The following is a 24,139-nucleotide window of genomic DNA, read 5'->3' as shown; positions in this document are numbered from 1 at the left end:
AACAAAAAATTCAAAATTGAAAATAAATTGAAAAATAATTCCATATGTGAAATTGCTGGTATTGTACATGGCATCGTACATATTATCATCCAGAACATAGACAAAAATAAAATTGCATATAGATAGTCAGAACCCTACAGACTACCTAATTACTAGCCTTACTCTTAATTACTAAACTTTTATGTTGTTAACTAGTTGTAGTTTAGTAATCATGAGAGGAAGTAAAAACTAAAAATGTAACTGGAAATTTCCTATTGCCATGCTGCATGTTATTTTCCTACAGTTAAAAGCAAAGGGTTGCATGCTAAGGACCCCCATTTGGGATAAAAGGTCACAGTAACCGTGCATTGTATTTAACATGCGCTGCCCTCTACCAGAGACATATATAACTATAAATGTTATATATGTCTATGCCTATACATGCCGGCTTATGCGCCAGAGCTCGGCTGTTTGACGAGTCACTATTAAATGTTTTTTCTACATAAAAGGGGATAGAAAGGATGAAAAGTCGAGATTTGCATTGTAATAATAATATGTATAAATTCATTAAGTGGCTGCAGAAATTCCACAAGAAAGGCGTTCTGGGTAAAGCTATCTCCTCGGGTAACACTCCAAACTTTCTGCAGACATGACTAAACAACCTGCAGACACAAATAATTTGCAAATTGATAACGCATCGCGTCAGCTACTAGTCGGGAATCAAAGACATGCGCAAGCAAATTAATTACAGATAGATCATATATGATATATATCTACTAAAAAATGCTACCGCACGTGTTCAATATTTACCTAAATTATTAACCCTCAAAGTCAGGTTCTGGGCAGTCCATTGGTTTAATGGTAAAACTCCGATAAGTCCGCAATGATTTTGACACAAAACGTCATAGGTTTCGTATATTTATACACGGAATTCCATTCGGAAGATCACGTGCCAATTTTGTTGTCAGTAACTACAACATACGGGTACTTTTGTGTCCTCGAATTCCTATCGTGAAAATTGGAGCCACCATCTTTGTGTATTTTGTTCAATGGAGTGTTGGGTGTCATACGAAGGCATCGCGATTCCCGTCCAGGGAGGACGTTAATAGTTGCGACATCTGTGCAGTGAAAATGTGCAGATATTTAAGAACTGGATTATATAACCAAATATGGCGATAACTTAGTGGATTTTGGAAAATACGCTGTTCTCCGGTACTGGGGAAGCAAATGATGTCTTTGAGGCGTTGCAATGAAGCTGTAAACTTCTAAGGTGTTTTTAGCCTTTAGTCGTCCTCAAAGACGCCGCGGACTATTCCATGATGGAGCTGTATATTGAAACGCTAACGGGCACTTTCTTCGAGCTTAGAGTATCGCCTTTCGAGACGATTATGTCTGTAAAGGCAAAAATTCAACGGCTCGAAGGTAAGAACACGCAGCCGCAAATTACACCAAAATTTCATTTCCTTGTTATCACTTGTATTCATAATTGGGTGCTAGAACTCTGGCAAATCTAAATGTATACGTGTATGTCAATTTCACTCCATGCACCGTCACGTATATACTTACAGTATGTATAGAGCGATCGTTGAATGTAAACAAATAAGTAGGCCTCATTACAAAAGCTGGATGAGATTTCGGATTATTTTCATGGATAACCAAATTAGCACTCAAGGAAACGCAAGATTGCTGTAAAAATACTCCTTTGTCATTGGCGTCAGTTTGTAATTTAAATTAATTTTCGATAGTTTTACCCCCTTAGACTGGCTTTATTAGCAAGCTACAAACACAAAAACAGTTGACATTTCGACATCAATGTCATACCACATGAATCAGACACTTGAAATATAGATTTACTACTAAAATAGCAGGAATCGTTTGCTTTTTGCATATGGTAGCTGTATAAGTAGTATGATAGCTGGATTTCACAGGGTTGTCCCATCGCTATAGTCATACATAGTATAGTCAAAGTTTTCTACGGTCCTGATACTTTATATCTGATAATAGAGCAGAAATGAATAGCAGACTTTGGTATTCTAATATTTTTATAATGTATTTGAATGGTATTCAAATATTCAGCTTATATTAACTTATGAATAGGAGAAAAATAAATATCAAAATTTCGCTTTTAATTTCCATAAAACATTCCTTCTAATAGAATTAGGATCCTTATTAATATATATTCTGAAAAATGAGAAGCTGTATATTATAAAAAGACCTATTGTGAACGGTATAGCAAAAGTCTAATTCAGGACCTAACTGTTTGTCTTTGTTGTGTTAAAGAGTAAGGAACAATTGGCTTGCAAATCTGGAAAATATTCTAGTTTTGATTTACAATGTATTGGATTTGTAAATCTGCATCCTATACTTACATATTGATGCTTTAACATGCATCAATATGCTGAGAGAAAGCAACTGGCTCTCATGGTGAATTTTCATTGGTCAATTGGCACCTGTAATCAACTAGGCTGTACAAATGCATCTCTGTCAGCCTGACATTCATTACTTCAAACTGACTGAATGTTTAGGAGATGACTAGCTGTGTTTGCATGATAACTGCAGAGCATAGCTTACCCTGAGATTTATATATCTGAATCAATCCGAAATGTTCTCGGACCCAACTTAAACATTTTTCAGTCTTTGCGACAAGGGAGGATAGATTGAGCAGAATATTCAAATACCATTTCACTGTTCAGATGCATCAGGAAATAAGTATTCATTCACGCAGGTTTGAACATTCATTTCAGCTCATTATAACAAAAAAAAAAGAGTCTTGTTTTGCAGAAGAACACACCACCATATGAAAACATTTTCAGCAGAAGGAATAAATTTGATGACGTGACACTTCTGATGTGCAGTCGAAGAGGATATATTTATATATGATCAAAAACACTGTCATTTTTACCAAAATGTTATGCCACTTCTGTATTGTAGAAAATTTCCTTCGTGAGATACTGGAGCCAACATTTGCTAGAAAACATGGTCTTATGACCTACATTTTGTCCCCTTTCCCCCCCAACACTTACAATTGCCTCAGTGTTGGCTACCAAGTAGACATAGTTAATTGTAATTTATTAGAACTAAATCAAACTTGCTGGAATAGAGTTTACAAATTTTTGGACTCATATATATGTGAGCCAGAGACATGTGCTTTTCCAATAAAGGACTAACTGAACTTTCTGAGGTCAGATATATAATTGGAGTTACAGAGACACATTCTTGTCCTATGGGATTAGCTCAACTGATGAGAACTTACCTGGTACTATTCCTCAAAGCATTGGGAGTCATTTCAGAATTTTGAAAAGGTGTACTTGACTTAATGAAAAATTTGTTCATAATGCGCTGTGCCCATATTGTGTAAGTCTATGGAAGTTAAAAAGGGAAATAGGATATACATGTTGGTGCTCGAATCCTTTTAGTCAGAATATCTTTGTCTTTATTACTGTTTTCATTCAAAATTGATTGAAATTTTCATATAAGTCACCTGAGATGAAGTCTTATCGTGGTTGCATTTGGTTTTCTGTTGTCTGTCATGCATCAATAAACAGTTTAAAAATCTTCACCATCTGCTCAAAAACCGCTAAACCTATTTTAATTTACACTAGCAGAATATGCTAGTCATTACTGAGCAATGCTACAGTACACCATGGGTTACCAACAGTACACCTTGGGTTACCAACAGTCCACCATGGGTTACCAACATGACACCTTGGGTTACCAACGGTACACCTTGGGTTGCCAACAGGACACCTTGGGTTACCAACAGTCCACCATGGGTTAACAACAGTATACCTTGGGTTACCAACAGGACACCTTGGGTTACCAACAGTACACCTTGGGTTACCAATAGTACAACATTAGTTCCATAATGAATTTTGATGCAGAAACTACCAGACAACTCCTAGTAATCTAGCTCAATTGCATATCATCAAAGAAGAGCAAATGGGGTGATGTTGTTAAGGATTCAACCACAGTTGTGTAGGACAGTCTGTGATTTCAGCTTCCTGAAAAATACAAATTAGTTGGAATAGTAATTATACCATACACCTCAGACCTTCACCTGAGACACATAAAATGTCCTAGGTAGAAATCCTACTACACATCTCATACCTTCACATTCAGGCCGTCCTGGGTAGAAATTGTACCACATCTCAGACCTTCACACACAGACCACCCTGGGTAGAAAATCCTACCACACCTCGGACCTTCACATAGACCACCCTGGGTAGAAATTGAACCACACCTCAGACCTTCACACACAGACCACCTTGGGTAGAAATTGTACCACACCTCAGACCTTCACACAGAGACCACCCTGGGTAGAAATTGAACCACATCACAGACCTTCACACTAACCACCCTGGGTAGAAATCCTACCACACCTCAGACCTTCACACACTGACCATCCTTGGTAGAAACCCTACCACACCAGAGACCTCCACACATGGACTGTCCTGGGTAGAAATCCTACCACACCTCAGACATTCACACACAGACCACCCTGGGTAGAAATCCTACCACACCACAGACCTCCACACACGGACCGTCCTGGGTAGAAATTGTACCACACCTCAGACTTTCACACACAAACCACCCTGGGTAAAAATTGTACCACACCTCAGACCTTCACATACAGACCACCCTGGGTAGAAATCCTACCACACCTCAGACCTTCACACACAGACCATCCTGGGTAGAAATTGTACCACACCTCGGACCTTCACATACAGACCACCCTGGGTAAAAATTGTACCACACCTCGGACCTTCACATACAGACCACCCTGGGTAGAAATCCTACCACACCTCAGACTTTCACACACAGACCACCCTGGGTAAAAATTGTACCACACCTCGGACCTTCACATACAGACCACCCTGGGTAGAAATCCTACCACACCTCAGACCTTCACACACTGACCATCCTTGGTAGAAACCCTACCACACCAGAGACCTCCACACATGGACCGTCCGGGGTAGAAATCCTACCACACCTTAGACCTTCACACACAGACCAACCCTGGGTAGAAATTGAACCACATCACAGACCTTCACACTAACCACCCTGGGTAGAAGTTGTACAACACCTCAGACCTTCACACACAGACCACCCTGGGTAGAAGTTGTACCACACCTCAGACCTTCACACACAGACTGCCCTTGGTAGAAATCTTACCACATCACAGATCTTCACACATAGACTGCCCTTGGTAGAAATCTTACCACATCACAGACCTTCACACACAGACCACCCTGGGTAGAAATTGTACCACACCTCAGACCTTCACACACAGACCACCCTGGGTAGAAATTGTACCACACCACAGACCTTCACAGAGACAGATAAAGGGCACTGGGTAGAAATCCTATCACAACACAGACCTTCACCTGAGACACATAAACTGCCATTGGAATATATTGTAACAAATCTGACCTTCACCAGATATTGTGATGCCTGGTGCTCAACTGACAGTTTTAATACTGGGTGTAGTTTTCGGATGCATGCCACATTTAAAATAGCCACCATCTGGAAAATATATTACATGTATTATCATTTCTTCTCTAAGAGTCATTTTTGAGACAGGGCTCAGATTTGTCTGCAGTTCTGTAATTGATCATCCTAATTAAAATTCTGAGTGGTGCATGCAATACTCAAGATGGCAGCCACTGCAACCCTCACGCAAATCTTGTTTTCACAACATTTCCTGGAAGAAAAGTTGTCTAAACCACACAGGACTGTTATGATCACTTAGGAGTGTTGTAAACAGATAGTCATGGCCAAAATTATGACCCTATCATTTTGACAATGGCTGTCATGACTGCAATTTTGTTATTACTACCTCCTGAGCTGAATATCAGATCTGAACCTGTTGAAGGTTTTGCAAGTCACTATCAACGCCTTCCCACTGCTTAAAAAAAAAAAATTTATTTATTCTTCGGGGGAAAAAATCTTGCATTACTACATACCTATCTAATATATACCTGACCAACAAGTTACAAATTCTCACCTACCAGATATTATTGATTTGGTTGAACAATGGTTTCATTACTGCATTAAAAATATACTTTGCTCAAATTTCATGTTATGATTTTGATAAAACTTTTAGATAGGAAAAATTGTAACGGTCTTCTGCTAGAAAACTTTATAATGTTCTGGGAAAAAAACCATTTAATTTATGACACTATAGCAAAATAAGAGAGTATTAGGTACACATATCCTTTGGATGATGTTTTTTTCGAGGTTCCAAGATTGAACAGAGGTCAAGATTGTAGTGGGATAGTTAAATAGAAAAAACATTGACCACTTTATAGAAATAGCTTTAGTTATTTGATTTTTAAACGCATTTTGATCGAGCTTTAAACAGGTTCTCAGATGTGAAGCAGGATCAAGCCTGTGACCATATTTTAAACACCTGTTATGGGTGGCCAGTGTCTACCAGTATGCGGTGTGCCATTATGTATGTATATATATATATATATGACGACGATTATGTATTGTAAGCCCATGGTAGACGCTACCTATCAGGGTACACCTATCAAGATTTACCTACGATACGGACCCCACTGGTTTAGTTCTATAACTGCTATAATCACCAGTAATACACATTTATTGAATTTACATTAGAACCCCTGTAGACTTTGTGAGTTTCACTGTCTCGAGTTGGCAGTTTCCCAAAGATAACAGAACAAACAAAACAGGGGATTGTTCTATATTGATCTCACAAGGTGTATAAGGTCTAGATTGGTCAGTAAGTAGATACTGTGTTAACATTTCAGTCAGGGTTACAGGAGGTGAACAAAATTCATACTGTCTCGTTACAATAAAGTTGAACATACACTATATATTTAAACTAAGCTTGTATTTTGTATCAGGAGAAGGGCTGAAATTATGAGACTACTATGATAATTTTAACCCTGCCAAATTCCTGCCAAAGTTACAAGTACCATTTTATATTCCTTTTGTATTAAAATATTTATATCTATCTGCTGTCCCAGCCCACAAATAAGCTCCATTCTTAATTTTTGCATCATCATCATCATCATCAATTTTGGAATAATAATATGGGTTAATCTAGAATTTGGGGAATACTACCCATTGTGGAATAAAAAATTTTAAATTTTTTTCCTATTTTGAGAAGTGGAAAATTTTAAACTGCTTTTTTGGCGTTTGGACAGAATTCAAAAAAGAGATAGGGTCAAAATATATGGCAAAGATTACCTTAATAAAATATGACAATGTTTCTTTTTCACGATGGCAGGATTTTAAAAGATATGTACTTATAAGGTCTGTTTTGGGAGAATTTTTCTCATGTTTACAGTATATTGTCTTGAAGGGGACTTTGTGTATATTCAAAACATACCACTTCAGGTATATACTATGCTTTTCAGGTTGTAAAATTTAAGATAAATACCTGATTAAGCAATAAAAGTGGTTCACAAATAAGCCCTCCCTAAACTTTAGTGCTTAGCTATTACACAAGGGGAAGTGGCTTATTAGAGGATAAATATGTAGTTTACTAAGCTTTAACACAAGGGGAGGTGACTTATTAGAGGATAAATATGTATTTTACTAAGCTTTAACACAAGGGAAGGTGGCTTATTAGAGGATAAATATGTATTTTACTAAGCTTTAACACAAGGGGAGGTGACTTATTAGTGGATAAATATGTATTTTACTAAGCTTTAACACAAGGGAAGGTGACTTATTAGTGGATAAATATGTATTTTACTAAGATTTTACACAAGGGGAGGTGACTTATTAGTGGATAAATATGTATTTTACTAAGATTTTACACAAGGGAAGGTGACTTATTAGTGGATAAATATGTATTTTACTAAGATTTTACACAAGGGAAGGTGACTTATTAGTGGATAAATATGTATTTTACTAAGATTTTACACAAGGGGAGGTGACTTATTAGTGGATAAATATGTAGTTTACTAAGCTTTAACACAAGGGAAGGTGACCTATTAGAGGATAAATATGTATTTTACTAAGATTTTACACAAGGGGAAGGTGGCTTATTAGAGGATAAATATGTAGTTTATCTAAGATTTAAACAAGGGGATATGACTTATTAGAGGATAAACATGTAGTTTATCTAAGATTTAACACAAGGGGGGATGACTTATTAGAGGTTAAATATGTTGTTTACTAAGCTTTTACATGAGGAGAGGTGAATTATCGGAGGATAAATATGTTGTTTACTAAGCTTTTACACAAGGGGAGGTGAATTATCGGAGGATAAATATGTTGTTTACTAAGCTTTTACACAAGGAGAGGTGACTTATCGGAGGATAAATATGTTGTTTACTAAGCTTTTATACGAGGGGAGGTGACTTATCATAGGATAAATATGTTGTTTACTAAGCTTTTATACAAGGGGAGGTTACTAATTAGAGAAGAAATATGTAGTTAGCATAGACACAGTCATGTTACCTTTAAGGTTATTGAACTTTTCCTATATTTCACACTTAATCAACACAGTGAAATACAATTTAAGAAGTTGGATTTCATGAGTATTTAAATTTAAAATTGCTATTTAGACTAAACTTGTATCAGTGATGCAGCTAGAATTCCTTTACTGACAGCACGGATGCTTTCAGGAAATGACTATACATGTTGCCTACACATTATAATTGTACTTCTTATTCTGTATAAGCTTTCCTTGTCAAAAGAGGTTTTAATAAATTATCATATGTAATCAAGGTTGCCTTTTCCTAGCTGTGAGTGGTCTCCCTTGATTGTGTGTGATTTCCCAATTTCTAATATTCTTTGTGACAATTTGGTAACCCTTGAATGATATTAGTCTTTGCAGATTTTGAGGGATCTTCCCAAATTGTAATTAGTCTCCACATATTGAGAGTGGTCTCTCTTGATTGTGAGTGGTCTTTGTAGATTTTTAGTGGTTTCCCCACATTGTAATTGGTCCCAGCTCATGTGAATTTTCCCCAGGTTTTGAGTGATTTTCCCTGAACATGCACGAGATCTGATAATTAAGATTGTTCTCCCCTTTAGAGAGTTCTGCCTTGATTGTGAGTAGTCTTTATTGATTATGAGTGGCAATGGTCTCCTCTAATTGTGCGTGGTCTTACTAGTTTATGGGTGGTCTCCCCTGTTTTTTAACAGTGTCCTTCGCTTCTCACCTGATCTTGTTTTTGCTTTCTTCACAGGAATTCCGATAGCACAACAGCACCTCATCTGGCAGTCCATGGAGTTGGAAGATGAATACAGTCTCCACGACTACAGTATCCATGATGGGGCAACACTTAAGCTGGTGTTGGCTATGAGGGGTGGACCCATCAACACACGCAGGAGTAAGTATCAGACTTAAAATCATGAATCTGTTCTTGTGACAAAATAGCATGTAGTGCATAATTCATGCCTTAATTTCTCCAAAATGTCTGTGTTCAATTCATTGATACAACTTTTGTGTTAGGATGGTATTCAGCCCTTTCACTGAAATGGCTGATTTCATGCTGCATACTGGCAGTGAAATTGCATCAGTTTACCTGTTGTCATACTTATTCATCCCACTCTGAGTGCTTCAATGTTCAGACCATAACAAAACTTTAATCTCGTTCTATTCAACAAATGTGAACTGGATTTGATTACTGGTAATATGTTTTCACTTTTAACATTCCCTTCAAATTTTGAAATTTTAAGTGTCAATTATTGGTGTATGATGTGCATTTCAGTTCCTATGGAGGATCCCACACTCAGGGAAATGGCAGAGTATGTAGAGGCAAACCGTGACGAGATCTGGGAGAAAGTTCCAGGAAATCGTCAGGTGACTCTACTCGTGTTCCGTGAGGGTGACCAGCTGAACTTCTTTCGTGTTGTGGACCGAGGTGATGGGACCCTCACCCCATTGTCAGAGTCTTTGAGGTGAGTCCAAGGGTTTATGTCAACTCCGTGGTCTGTTGTAGTAAAAGGCTCTCAAAACAGATCACCAAACCATCATTTTGATAATTTGTTAAAAAATCAACTTCATTTCAGTAAAACTCTGATAAAATGTTTAAAAAAAAATTGTATCTCATATGATATATTGCAACTGTGATTTACAAAAACTTTTAAAATTCTGATAGTAATACCCTTCCACAATTCTAACAGCAGTTTACACATATGACAAAGTAGAGACACAACAGTCTGACCTCAGAAATACAAACATCTGTCTACACCTATGACAAAATAGTGACACAACAGTCTGATCCCAGAAGTACAAACAGCTGTCTACACCTATGACAAAGTAGTGACACAACAGTCCGACCTCAGAAGTACAAACAGCTGTCTACACCTATGACAAAATAGTGACACAACAGTCTGACTCCAGAAGTACAAACAGCTGTCTGCACCTATGACAAAGTAGTGACACAACAGTCTGACTCCAGAAGTACAAACATCTGTCTACACCTATGACAAAGTAGTGACACAACAGTCTGATTCCAGAAGTAGAAACAGCTGTCTACACCTATGACAAAGTAGTGACACAACAGTCTGACCTCAAAAGTACAAACAGCTGTCTACACCTATGACAAAATAGTGACACAACAGTCTGATTCCAGAAGTACAAACAGTTGTCTAAACATATGACAAAGTAGTGACACATCAGTCTGACCCCCAGAAGTACAAACATCTGTCTACACCTATGACAAAATAGTGACACAACAGTCTGATTCCAGAAGTACAAACAGCTGTCTACACCTATGACAAAGTAGTGACACAACAGTCTGACCTCAGAAGTACAAACAGCTGTCTACACCTATGACAAAGTAGTGACACAACAGTCTGACCTCAGAAGTACAAACATCTGTCTACACCTATGACAAAGTAGTGACAAAACAGTCTGATTCCAGAAGTACAAACAGCTGTCTAAACATATGACAAAGTAGTGACACAACAGCCTCACTCCAGAAGTACAAACATCTGTCCACACCTATGACAAAGTAGTGATACAACAGTCTGATTCCAGAAGTTCAAACAGCTGTCTACACCTATGACAAAGTAGTGACACAACAGTCTGACCTCAAAAGTACAAACAGCTGTCTACACCTATGACAAAATAGTGACACAACAGTCTGATTCCAGAAGTACAAACAGCTGTCTACACCTATGACAAAGTAGTGACAACAGTCTGACTCCAGAAGTACAAACAGCTGTCTACACCTATGACAAAATAGAGACACAACAGTCTGATTCCAGAAGTACAAACAGCTGTCTATACATATGACAAAGTAGTTACACATCAGACAGACTCCAGAAGTACAAACATCTGTCTACACCTATGACAAAGTAGTGACACAACAGTCTGACCTCAGAAGAACTAACATCTGTCTACACCTATGACAAAGTAGTGACAAAACAGTCTGATTCCAGAAGTACAAACAGCTGTCTAAACATATGACAAAGTAGTGACACAACAGCCTCACTCCAGAAGTACAAACATCTGTCTACACCTATGACAAAGTAGTGACACAACAGTCTGATTCCAGAAGTACAAACAGCCGTCTACACCTATGACAAAGTAGTGACAACAGTCTGACTCCAGAAGTACAAACAGCTGTCTACACCTATGACAAAATAGTGACACAACAGTCTGATTCCAGAAGTACAAACAGCTGTCTATACATATGACAAAGTAGTGACACATCAGACTGACTCCAGAAGTACAAACATCTGTCTACACCTATGACAAAATAGTGACACAACAGTCTGATTCCAGAAGTACAAACAGCTGTCTACACCTATGACAGAGTAGTGACACAACAGTCTGACCTCAGAAGTACAAACATCTGTCTACACCTATGACAAAGTAGTGACACAACAGTCTGACCTCAGAAGAACAAACATCTGTCTACACCTATGACAAAGTAGTGACAAAACAGTCTGATTCCAGAAGTACAAACAGCTGTCTAAACATATGACAAAGTAGTGACACAACAGCCTCACTCCAGAAGTACAAACATCTGTCTACACCTATGACAAAGTAGTGACACAACAGTCTGATTCCAGAAGTACAAACAGCTGTCTACACCTATGACAAAGTAGTGACAACAGTCTGACCTCAGAAGAACAAACATCTGTCTACACCTATGACAAAGTAGTGACAAAACAGTCTGATTCCAGAAGTACAAACAGCTGTCTAAACATATGACAAAGTAGTGACACAACAGCCTCACTCCAGAAGTACAAACATCTGTCTACACCTATGACAAAGTAGTGACACAACAGTCTGATTCCAGAAGTACAAACAGCTGTCTACACCTATGACAAAGTAGTGACACAACAGTCTGACTCCAGAAGTACAAACATCTGTCTACACCTATGACAAAGTAGTGACACAACGGTCTGACTCCAGAAGTACAAGCATCTGTCTACACCTATGACAAAGTAGTGACACAACAGTCTGACTCCAGTAGTACAAACATCTGTCTACACCTATGACAAAATAGTGACACAACAGTCTGACTCCAGTAGTACAAACATCTGTCTACACCTATGACAAAGTAGTGACACAACAGCCTCACTCCAGAAGTAATGCTGTTCAATCGGGAACCCTCTTCAGTCATGATATGATTGGGGTTTTACGGCTATAAAATGATCTATTGTCTGGATTAAGGGTATTAATGTTGGATAAGTCATGGGAGCAGATAGCTTGGATTAAATTACTGCCTCTTTAGTTATGATAAAAGGATTTAGCCTGATTTGGTGTGTAGCACTTTGGGTCAAGAGTATTGAAACATATTTAAATAATGGTTAAAACCACCTGGGAGCAGATGGGTGTCAAAGCTTAAATTGAAATACAGGAATATCTCTTTGAGTATAAGAAAAGGTATTACAACCTTTGGTTGGACAGAGGATGAGAGCAAGCTTTATACCCAATTAATTGACTTCAGCTTAACCTGATCTGGACCAATCTTTTTGGTTGAAAAGAACACCATATATATAGATACGTGTGCATCGTTAACCTTATTAGTAAAATGATTGAATGCTGTAGCATGTTCAAGTATTTCAGTGACTTTTGATTGCATGGGAAGAACAATCTGAACACAAACATGTATTCTAAACTTAATTTAGCCTGCTTTGTCAGTAATGTTATAGTGCCTTTGCTATATATTTAAAGTTGTAGTGTCACATAACTATATTCTCAATTGATATCAATTTCCTTAGTAAGTTTTCATTGAGATCCCAGGATGACAACAGTGATGATGATGACAATGGTGATGAAGATTATGTTTTTGTCTCTCTCTCTCTCCCTCCCTCCTTCCCTCTCTCTCTCTCTCTCTCTCTCCCTCCCTTTCTCTCTCTCTCTATTTCTCCCCCCCCCCCTCTCTCTCTCTCTCTCTCTGCCAATAAAACTTAAACAAGAGTGAATCAAAACGAATAGTATGTTCAGGCTTTTGGGATTGATCATGACCCTGAGATCTGTCCTTCCTTCAGGACTTAACAATATTCTAATCCCTGGGTCATAACATGAAAACAGTTATGATAAAATGTCTATTCCTCATGATGTTTTGATGTATGGAATGTGCTGATCTGATCACAGTTGCATGACATGGTTGTGAAGGTCAAGTTTGCACACAATATTACGTGGTTACTTAAGTGGCTAGTGAAAGCCTCTTAATGATTAACACCTGCATCGTGCAGCCTTTATTTATAGTTTGTTACATAGACAGGTGTGACTGGGAAGACTCAATCATTCTGCCGTTAACTAGAAAATTATTAGTACATTATAATCAGTCGTCTGGTGTATTTACTAATACTCAGTTGTCTGATTTATATATCAGTGCAAGCAAACTGCTTGTGCAATCATCTTTATAATGTGACAATCTTTCTTATGCATAAGAACTACCTATTTCATTTCTAAAAAATTCACGGCAAGTAATTTTTTGACCTAGTACAACCCTCCAACCCCATCATACCAGATAAGCAGTCTACAATCCGTATATATGAAACAAATTCTTTAATTATTAATATTTCTTTAAAATTCTTTTTCAAAAACTATAAGTAAATTGCCTTTAGTACTCGCTATCTGTGCACTTGAAATATTATACAGATGAGTACCTTTAGAATTTTTTTTACAACCCCTATGAATATTCTCCATTTTCCCTATGATAATGATACTTTCAGGTAACTTTTTGTAAAGAGTTCCTAATACTAATATGTGTGTTTCCTGTCTCACAGTGGTGCATCAATGTACAATTTCAATGACGAGGAAGAAGAGGACGATGTTCCTCCAAAGGAGAAAATGGAAGAGAATGAACAGCTGAAGGAGAAGATGAAACAACTGCGTGGCAAGATGGAGAAACTCACACTAACGAAAAAGGTACAACATTCAATGGTAATTGACATCAAAGGTTCCTTAAGATTCAAACATGCAATATTTTGAAATCAAACATTCTTGGCAGTATGCAGCAAAAAGCTTGAATCTTAACTTGTTATATTCTAATAAGTGCAAAACTTCAATCAGATCAAGATTAAAATCTAGAAAAACTGCATACCAAGGCTGGTGAATGTACAGGCATCATAATTTTCTTATTTGGTTTCCGAGGTAGAAAGAACTTTTTTGCCATATGTGTAATGAATATAAACTTGATACTCGGTAAAGTTGAATATCTTGAAGAAACACTATACCAGTGTAAATTGCCATAGTCAATGTGTTTAACAATTTTTATTATTTTTTTTCTCAGCCAAGAAAGAAACCACATCCCCCAACTTCTGGTCACTCTAATGGAAGGGCTGCCACACGATACCGACAGCTTCCAAGTTCTGGAAGAAGCCTCCCAGTAGGTCATCACCTAAACCGAAAGTCGTGCCTTCCCCCTGTGGGACACACACTAGCCTCACCTTTTTCCCCTGAGGAGCGCCTCAGTCTCACATCAATGGGAGGCAAGGATAGCTTTGCCTCCATTAAGTCATCTGATAATGACATATCCACCTTGGATCTTGGTGGCGCTAACTCCAAGTCACCTCACAGCATGAGACACTTGGAGAGTGCAGAGGGTGGAACCAAGTTAAGCCGAACATTAGAAAGTGTTAAGGAGGACACTGGTACAGGTAGTGAACATAACACCGCTAGAAAAATCAAAGTTGACTCACCTGAGGGAGCTAAGTGTGATGAAAAAGATCGGTTGCTTTCTTCTACAAAGGAAAGTAGTCCAAAACTCTCAGATATTGCAGCCTCTAGTTCCATATCACATGAAAGTCAAAAGATAGATTACTTAGGGGCTGATGGTAAAGATCTACAACGTCTTGGTCACGTGGGAAATGTACAGGAATCTAGTTCTCGGCCAATCACTAGTAGCAAAATGAAAGACCTCGCATTGGAAAGTTTCAAGGATAGTCTTAGACCTCCTACATCGTCTAAAAATAAACAGAAACTGAAAGGAAGTGATCTCACTATAGAAAGTCTGAAGGAAGTGCTAGGTAGACCAGCTACGTCATCAAGGGACTTAACTCTGGAAAGTTTACAAGAAACCTTTGGTCGGCCAACCACATCATCCCGGTACAAGGGACTGGAACGACGGAAAGAAATAACATTAGAAAGTTTGAGTACAAGTGAGGCACGTGCCATGTCGGGACTTTTAAGACAAGCATCATTAGAAAAAATTGGCTCGTCACGGATAGGAAATATAAGTAACTTTGTACCCAGTGGTAGCAAGTCTCGTTTGTCTAATTACACGTTTGGAAGTCCTGCCTTACCTGATGGAAGGATCACCACGCCTGAAGGGCGGCTAGTGGTAAGTTGTCAGAGTACTCTGTTCACTTAAGAGTAAGGTGACTTAGGCTACTGCAATATGTGTCTGCCATCTCTTACCTACGTAGGTTTGTCTTCTTCTTAAGAACCGATAGGCATAGAGTCTTAGTATTTGATCAGCAGCTCTGAGTAACACTTAAAGTTGTTCAAGGTTACATTAGTCAAACATCCAAAAAACCTTCATGTCTGTTGTCTATTTTGAAGATTTTGTATGAAAGATTTCAGCAAAGAAATAGCAATTCATATTCTCCAAGTAAGCGAGGGACCAGATCATGGAATTCCTTTTGAATGGGGGAATAGGGTTGTTTTTTTCATTACTTTTTTTTTTCAATTTTAAAAAAAACTGTTAACATACCATTGATGTCAGGATGCACGAACAAAGAGCTCTTTAGTTGTTTTATCTAGCCCCTCCATGTCTTTCAGAATCACTGAAACAAACCTAAGGTAACATTCAGAATTTTGGCAGAACCTGACCTGATAGCAACTATAATGATTTTACGATCTTATAGTCAGGCATCAAGTGAAATGTTTTATAGAATCTGGTATAAATGAAGAAGTTATTTCAGCTTATATTAATCACCCTTGTTGGTCTGGATGTAAGAGCGCAAAGGGTCTTATTGTGGGAGTAAACCGGTATGCCCAGGAAATGCCCATGTGGTCCGGCAGATTACTTTTTATGTTTTCACATTCGTTCTGGAAATCGAACCCCAGAGGGCTAGATGAAAGGCGAGTATGTTATCACTGGTATGTAAGGTCTGAAGTTTTCCTCAGATGTTAACATACCTCAGGTATTGAAATTATGCTTTGAAAATTTAGAAAATATAAAAAACGTTTCAGGTAGATTATACTTGTGGATATTTTCAAGCAATAAAATTCAGTATGAATTACCAGGTATACAAATCATAATCGATTGTGCATTGAAACCAGAGATAATGATGTATATTACAGAAATTAAAGTACACAAGCTACACATATACCTATATACATACATTGGTAGTTATACATGTCGTGTTATATATCTGTACATGTATATAGGGACTTCTGACTGCCGTGTAAATTATACCCAGCTGTTGTGTCATGGTTCATTGGTGTTGTAGGTGTCAATTTGCTTGTTCCACATTTTGTCATTGGTTAATGTCAACATTTGGAAAAATTCCAGGACGGCTTTACCTCAGGACGTGAGATTGCAGAAAAAATGTATTCAATGGTTATAGGATCAGATCACAGAAACTGATAAGTCTAATTCGTCGATACAGATAATGCTTTATAGACTTGAGTTTTACAGTATGTTGTTCCACTTGTGTTTAAAGGATTACAATTATTTCAAGTTCAATAAATAAATTTAGAATCGCTCTGTACTAAATAAGATATACATTTAGGAACCGATTGCCTTTTAAAAACTAAACGTTTTCAGGAGTAATCTTTGCCAAATGTTTGTATATACTGCTAATTGTAAGAAAAGTTAAAAGAACATTTAAGTAGAAAAATTGTATACAATTAAGTTAGCCATATAAGCTACAGTATGACAGGTAGTGGTTCTATAATTTTATCACACAACTGTTAGTCCAGTTACCATAGATCTGAAGGTTGCTACCTATCGAATCAGTGATTGATATATTGTACCTGTTGTGTGTAACATGTACCACAAGGCATTGTTAATGATACCTGTCACAAAACTCGTGAAATACTATACACAGTTAAAATCAAGGCTCTAGGTAGGCCAGGCTTGATCACTTCAGTGGTGTTCAACAGATCAACTTCAAACATCATAAGGAGATTCATTACCAAGAGAGCTCGGACATGTCCGACACTTAAATTTTCGGACTGTAATTCATGGAGTTATTTCCCCATATTTAATTACAAAACTATTGTCTGCTCGATATTACAAAGTATTTTTCAACAGATCAACTTACTGTATAGGAAGGTTCAATAGCATGAATGCTTGTACAAGTTAAATCACTGTAATTTTCCAACCTTAATCCATGAAGTTGCAGCCCCCTTGTTCAATTGTCGAAACAATGTCCACTTGATACTGCAAGTAGTTTTTCCATGGAGCAACTTCAAACTTCATAGAAAAGTTCAGAACTGTGATAGATCATCAGACAAGTTTGATCATCGTAATTTTTCGGGCTGTAATTCATGGAGTTATGGCCCCTTATTCACTAACCAAAACAAGTAGTTATAAACAGATCAACTTTGAACTTTATAGACTGGTTCATTACCATGAAGGCTCCGACATGTTTGATGTTATAGCCCTTTATTTAATTATAGAAACAGTGTGGACAGTAGTTTTCAATGGATCAACTTCAAACTTTATATGAATGTTCATTACCACTATTACATGTACAGTCTTGTGGAAATCTTGTTCAGAATGAGATTCCACTACTGTATACATCCCTTAAAACTTTGTAACTTTTGTTAGAAAAATGTATGTTTGTTTAATTACCGATCAAGTTTATACGAGTTTTGTTATTCATGGACACATGATATTTTCATTTCTTGAAACTTGGTGAAGTGGATTCTCGATAATTTGGATTGTGATTGTTACTGAGTTTTTTTAAAGCTTTATTTAAAAATTAATAATAAGTATTCTCTAATTTTATATTTTCCTTCTACTAAGAAGGGTAAGGTTGAAACTTAACATGAATCCTTTAAACAACATTTGTCATAACATAATATCCCTGAATTTTGTTTATGTCTAGTCTGCCAGACTGCAGCGTGTGACAAACAGTCGAGATGGTCGTCTTCTGTCTCCTTCACACAGACTTCCACCCGTCAAACCAAAAAAGAAGGTCACTAAGCGTTGCTTTGTTTGTGGTAAAAAGACAGGACTTGCAACAAGCTATATTTGTAGGTATGTATCAACTGCACTGAATGATAAATCGTAAATCAAACAACTATGTTTTTTTATTCCAGCTTTAAAAATGTTACTGCAGTCCAGCAGACCGAGGAAGGCATGTTCTTTTTGGTTTACATTTAAGCTGATGGATCTCACGTAATTTTTATTGAAATCCATCAAATATTCTATTTTTGGAAAATGAGAGAGGAAAAATAAATGGGCAGATCAGGGTTTGAACCTAGATCCTCTGAACACTTAGCTACCTAGTTGTCAACAATCAACTTCGTCCAGCTCTGTTACATTTCTCCCTCCTTTTTGTAAGTCTTTGATCCAATGATACAACTATTTACAACTCAGGTGTCCCCTTGTAATCTGTAATAAATTGCACTGGAAGGAGTTAGGAAACGCACCCTACTACTGCTGGGGTTCAAACTATGGACAACTCTACCACACAACTTGAGGAGAATTATTGCTTCAATTTTCAAATGAGCAACGCAACTCAGAGAAAAAAATCTATATAATTTACGATTTAAACTTGATTTATATTACAGGTGTGGAAATAACTTCTGTGCTACACACCGGTATGCAGAGTCACATGAATGTACATTTGACTACAAGACAGAGGGACGGAAGCTACTGGAGCAGAGCAATCCGGTCGTCAGTGCCCCCAAGCTTCCAAAGATATAACTCAGGATTCAACCACATTCTGTAGGACTGGCCTCCAAACAGCGGATTTTGTAGCCTTGTGTTTTGTCTCTTTCTCTCCTGCCTGAGCTTGGGAATTAATTTTTGGCACTAATTTTTCTTTTTTTTCCTGATAAATATTTACTATTGTTAGATGCAGTGAGATTTTTCACCACTGTTACAAAAGTAATGTAACCACTGTTTATTCTTCTAAAATACTTGCATGAAAATTGAAAATATACATTAGCTTGACTTTTTCAGTCTTGTTGATATGCGATCTTTGTTTGATTGTTTTTTTTTTTTTAAAAAAACAATCACTTATCTCTGACGAAGTATTTTTATACAAGTTCATATTATTCAGAGAGAAGAAAGGTATTGAGAAAAGAAACCCCAAATCACTTTCAATTGGAGAAAGGGAGCTATTTTCTGTGGTGTGTTGTAGCAAACAGGTGTATAATTTTGGAATGTTCTGAAAAGGTGATTGATGATTGTGATAGCTTATATTTTATATTTTTATCAGTCTTTCATGTTTTTCCCACATTATAGGGAACTGTTTATTAAGTGTACAAATCATTATTTTACTATTTTAATACAAATCTTTCATTTTCCTCTTTTAATGTTTTTTTTTTTTTTTTTTTAGAAATATGAATTAAACTTAAATATTGTAATGATCTGCTTTTGGCAGAGGTTATTTTATCTTTAATGAAAACTCTGTGTTTCATTAGTGTTTTATGTTTTTTGAAGTCCAAAGTTTTGTTTGGATGAAATATGTTGTTCAAAATATAAAGGCTTTTTATTTACAAGATCAAATAACCTTCTGAAGAATATGATAATAGAGGTGATACTTACACTTTTTGTTATGGAAAGTTGAAGCCAGACCATGGATTTTTAGTTTCATTGTTGTAATGTCTGTTTAAAGTGAAAACCAAAAAAAAGATTGTTTTTAAATGTCACAAAGTCTAAAAATCATCGTCACTTTCCATGAAGTAGAACATAGGTATACATCTCTGTATGTCTTTTTCAAAAATTACAGATCTTCTTACTACTGAAAATTTTATAATGACAAGTCGTTTCAGTAAAACTGATGTGCGAAAATTTTTAAACCTCTTTTCCTTTTCTTAATTATGAAGACATAAAACAGAATGTAACGAGTTTGTTGGTTTGTTTGTTGTTTTGTTTATTTTATATAGAGAATCTGGCTTATTTTTTTAATTATGAAAGATAGCCTTTATTCGAACAACTTCTATACACACTAATTTGTTGCATATGTATACTTGTCACACAGTGAAGCAGGGATGTCCACTTGATTCTGTTGTTTTAACTGTTTGGCAGTACACAACATAAGTTATCTGTATAGGTATATGTATTTTTCCTGGAAATGTCAGGCCAAATATTTACTGGGTCATTTACAACTACAAGAAGTGATTAAAAAATCAAAATTATAGAACCATATTTACAGCTTCGATATTTAAATGTATTTATAATATAAAACCAGATGATTTAAAAATTCATGACAGTTCATTACAGAAATACAAGGTAGCATTTTGATCTGCATTTTAAATTGTACAATTATTAACAGTGATTTACGTCAGATATTGTTTCACCTCAAAAATATCTGATGTGTAACACAAGTCAAAAATCATTCCATTTGATAATGTTTGAAAAGGACATGGTTTGAATGATTTGTTGATGCTAATGTCTTTTCAGGTCATTTTCGTCCATCTGTCTGTCTGTCTATCTCATAAAAAGTATTGTTAATGATATTTCTTAAAATCTCCTGTTGTGTTTTTTTGGTATCTTTAGAAGATATTGAAGATAGCAACCAGTTGTATATGCCACATATTGAACATCATTAGATTAGAAGTTAGTGTTTTGATGGCAACTCTGAAACCTTTTTGGTCAATTTCAACAAAACTTGATATGCATAATTAGGACACCAGAAAGTTGTGAATCAAACTTTTCAAAATGTAACTTGTCTCTGATTGGGGTCTGGTGCGGACATCTCCTTTTAAACTATTGAATCAGTTTCAGCAAAAAATCTAGCAAGATAATTACGACTGCATTGTTAAAATTGTTTCTCAAACTGCTATCTCTGGTGAAAATGTTATCTCACAAGTTATTTCTGAACAACAGAAGAGGAATGGTGAAATATACATAGAACCAATGAAGATTTGGTGATGGTGGGCGCCAATATTCCTAAGATCTAAAATTTCAAATATATGAAATAATGATGAATGCCAACCATGGTGGATATATATCTCAGTTACATGAAATTGTACTGTTTTCAGATTTAAATATACTCATAATTACCTTCAAGATATGCATACATTGTCTAATATGAATAAGTTCATATGATTGCATGTTGATGTAAGCAGTGCCAAATAAAATGAGCTTTCCACCATTCATTACTCCACAACATGTTCACTGAAATAATTAACAACTTTTGACAGAATTGCTAATTGTGAAACAGAATTGAAGATAAAATGTTTGAATATTAGTCAAAGTGTCTAAGCAATGAATTTTTCATTTGAATGAAAATTATGGGACATTCTGAAATAGCAGACTTAGCGATCACTCAGGGAACCTGTGACTGGTTCAATGTGATTAGAGACTGGTACTTGATTATGATAGCTGTGTAGTGCCTCAGAATCCGCTATAAGCATTATATAAGTACAATGTATGTTAACTTTTAAGGAAATCATGAAACAAATGTAATTTCTTTTTTGTTTTCTGTTAATTAGTGATTGTTAGAGAATGTTAGCAATAACCAATTTAAATGCATCTTACTCATCCAGGGGAGATAACTCTCTTAGGTTATCTCCCTTATTTTATGTGTTTATGTAAGGTGCATGCATACATTGTATGCATTGGGTGTAACTTGTGGACAGATAATTGAGTGTGGAATAAACAAGTTGACTATAAATACCATATTTCTCTTGTTATTTTTATATCTATCCTGTAATAAACCCAAGGAGGTTAATTTAAAACGAGTGGACTTATTGCAGAACATTGATATGAAAAACCATTTGTTGGTGTTTTTACCAAACTGTTGTAGACATTGTGGGAACTTATTACAAGGCATGGATTTAATAGTGACCTAATATAATTATGTCAGATAAGGATAATGTGTTCTTTTTTGTAGAGAATCAATGAAGAAAATACAAATCCTTTCATGTTGTGTTGGGGCCTTGTTTTTCATGGTCACTTTTCGTGGCAAAGGGTAACACAAATCAGTGTCGTGCCATGTTCTTGTCAAGAGAAAATATAATGTACCTAATGATAAGAGAGGTCAGAAGCATATTGTACACATTTAGAAAGGTCTTGTATCAGTTCTGGATTTGTTGACGTGTAACTTTAAATTGTGGATATCAAAACATCATGATGTATTCTGTTGGGATTGATACAAAGTGTTGCTTAGGTAAGGTCAAGATAGTATGATTGAAAATCTGTGTATTAGGAAGTTTGTTTTAAAAAAGTAAACCATAACCTTTCAAACCCATCTCTTTTGTGAGAAGGGGGGGGGGGTTACTATATTGTATTTGTTCCTTGGCTTTATGTTAAATCAAACCGTATACATGTATCATTTGGCAACAGTTAGGATTTCATGGACATATACCTTTCTACAAGGAATTTCTCACTCATAAAAACCTTCCTATAAGGAACCATTCACTGAAATACACCTTTCCGAAAAGAATTCCTCTACCATAAAAAACTCCATGTAAGGAACCATTCACTGAAATACACTTTTCCACAAGGAATTCCTCCATCACAAAAAACTTTCTATAAGGTACTGTTCACTGAAATTAACTTTTCCAAAAGGAATTCCTCACTCATAAAAACCTTCCTATAAGGAACCATTCACTGAAATTCACTTTTCCAGAAGGAATTCCTCACTCATAAAAACCTCCATATAAGGAACCATTCACTGAAATACACCTTTCCAAAAAGAATTCCTCAATCATAAAAACCTCCATATAAGGAACCATTCAATGAAATACCCTTTTCCACAAGGAATTCCTCCATCATAAAAAAAACCTCCCTATAAGGAGCTATTAACTGAAATACACTTTCCAAAAGGAATTCCTCCATCACAAAAACCTTCCTATAAGGAACCATTCACTGAAATACACCTTTCCTAAAGGAATTCCTCCATCACAAAAACCTCCCTATAAGGAACCATTCACTGAAATACAATTTTCACAAGATATTCCTCCATCACTAAAACCTCCATATAATGAACAATTCACTGGAATACACCTTTCCAAAAGGAATTCCTCCATCACTAAAACCTTCCTATAAGGAGCCATTCACTGAAATACACCTTTCCATAAAGGAATTCCTCTATCACAAAAACCTCTCATTAAGGAACCATTAACTGAAATACACTTTCCAAAAGGAATTCCTCCATCACTAAAACCTCCCTATAAGGAGCCATTCACTGAAATAGACCTTTCCTCAAGGAATTCCTCATTCATAAAAACCTCCATATAAGGAACCATTCACTGAAATACACCTTTCCAAAAGGAATTCCTCCATCACAAAAACCTCCATATAAGGAGCCATTCACTGAAATAGACCTTTTCTCAAGGAATTCCTCATTCATAAAAACCTCCATATAAGGAACCATTCACTGAAATACAATTTTCACAAGATAATCATCCATCAAAAACCTCCCTATAAGGAGCCATTCACTGAAATACACCTTTCCAAAAGGAATTCCTCACTCATAAAAACCTCCCTATAAGGAGCCATTCACTGAAATACACCTTTCCACAAGGAATTCCTCAATCATAAAAACCTCCATATAAGGAACCATTCACTGAAATACACCTTTCCTAAAGGAATTCCTCAATCATAAAAACCTCCCTATAAGGAACCATTCA

General features: G+C 36.4%; 1 protein-coding gene across 1 annotated transcript; it reads left to right on the top strand.

The window, feature by feature from the left end:
• Positions 1-1,001: 1,001 nt before the first annotated feature.
• Positions 1,002-22,179, top strand: LOC132561568 (AN1-type zinc finger protein 4-like). The gene is made up of 7 exons (XM_060226255.1): positions 1,002-1,401; positions 9,150-9,293; positions 9,675-9,864; positions 14,161-14,302; positions 14,667-15,716; positions 18,436-18,587; positions 19,124-22,179. Exons 1-7 carry the CDS (start codon positions 1,296-1,298, stop codon positions 19,257-19,259), a joined length of 1,920 nt encoding a protein of 639 aa, XP_060082238.1. The 5' UTR covers positions 1,002-1,295; the 3' UTR covers positions 19,260-22,179.
• Positions 22,180-24,139: the final 1,960 nt, after the last annotated feature.

This window comes from Ylistrum balloti, unplaced genomic scaffold (genome assembly GCF_031769215.1).
Source record: "Ylistrum balloti isolate Yb309-2 unplaced genomic scaffold, AGI_CSIRO_Ybal_v1 Utg371226, whole genome shotgun sequence".
In the NCBI taxonomy this organism is placed as follows: Eukaryota; Metazoa; Mollusca; class Bivalvia; order Pectinida; family Pectinidae; genus Ylistrum; species Ylistrum balloti.
The sequence above is the reverse complement of the archived record's forward strand: the minus strand, read 5'-3'. Positions and strand labels throughout refer to the sequence as shown.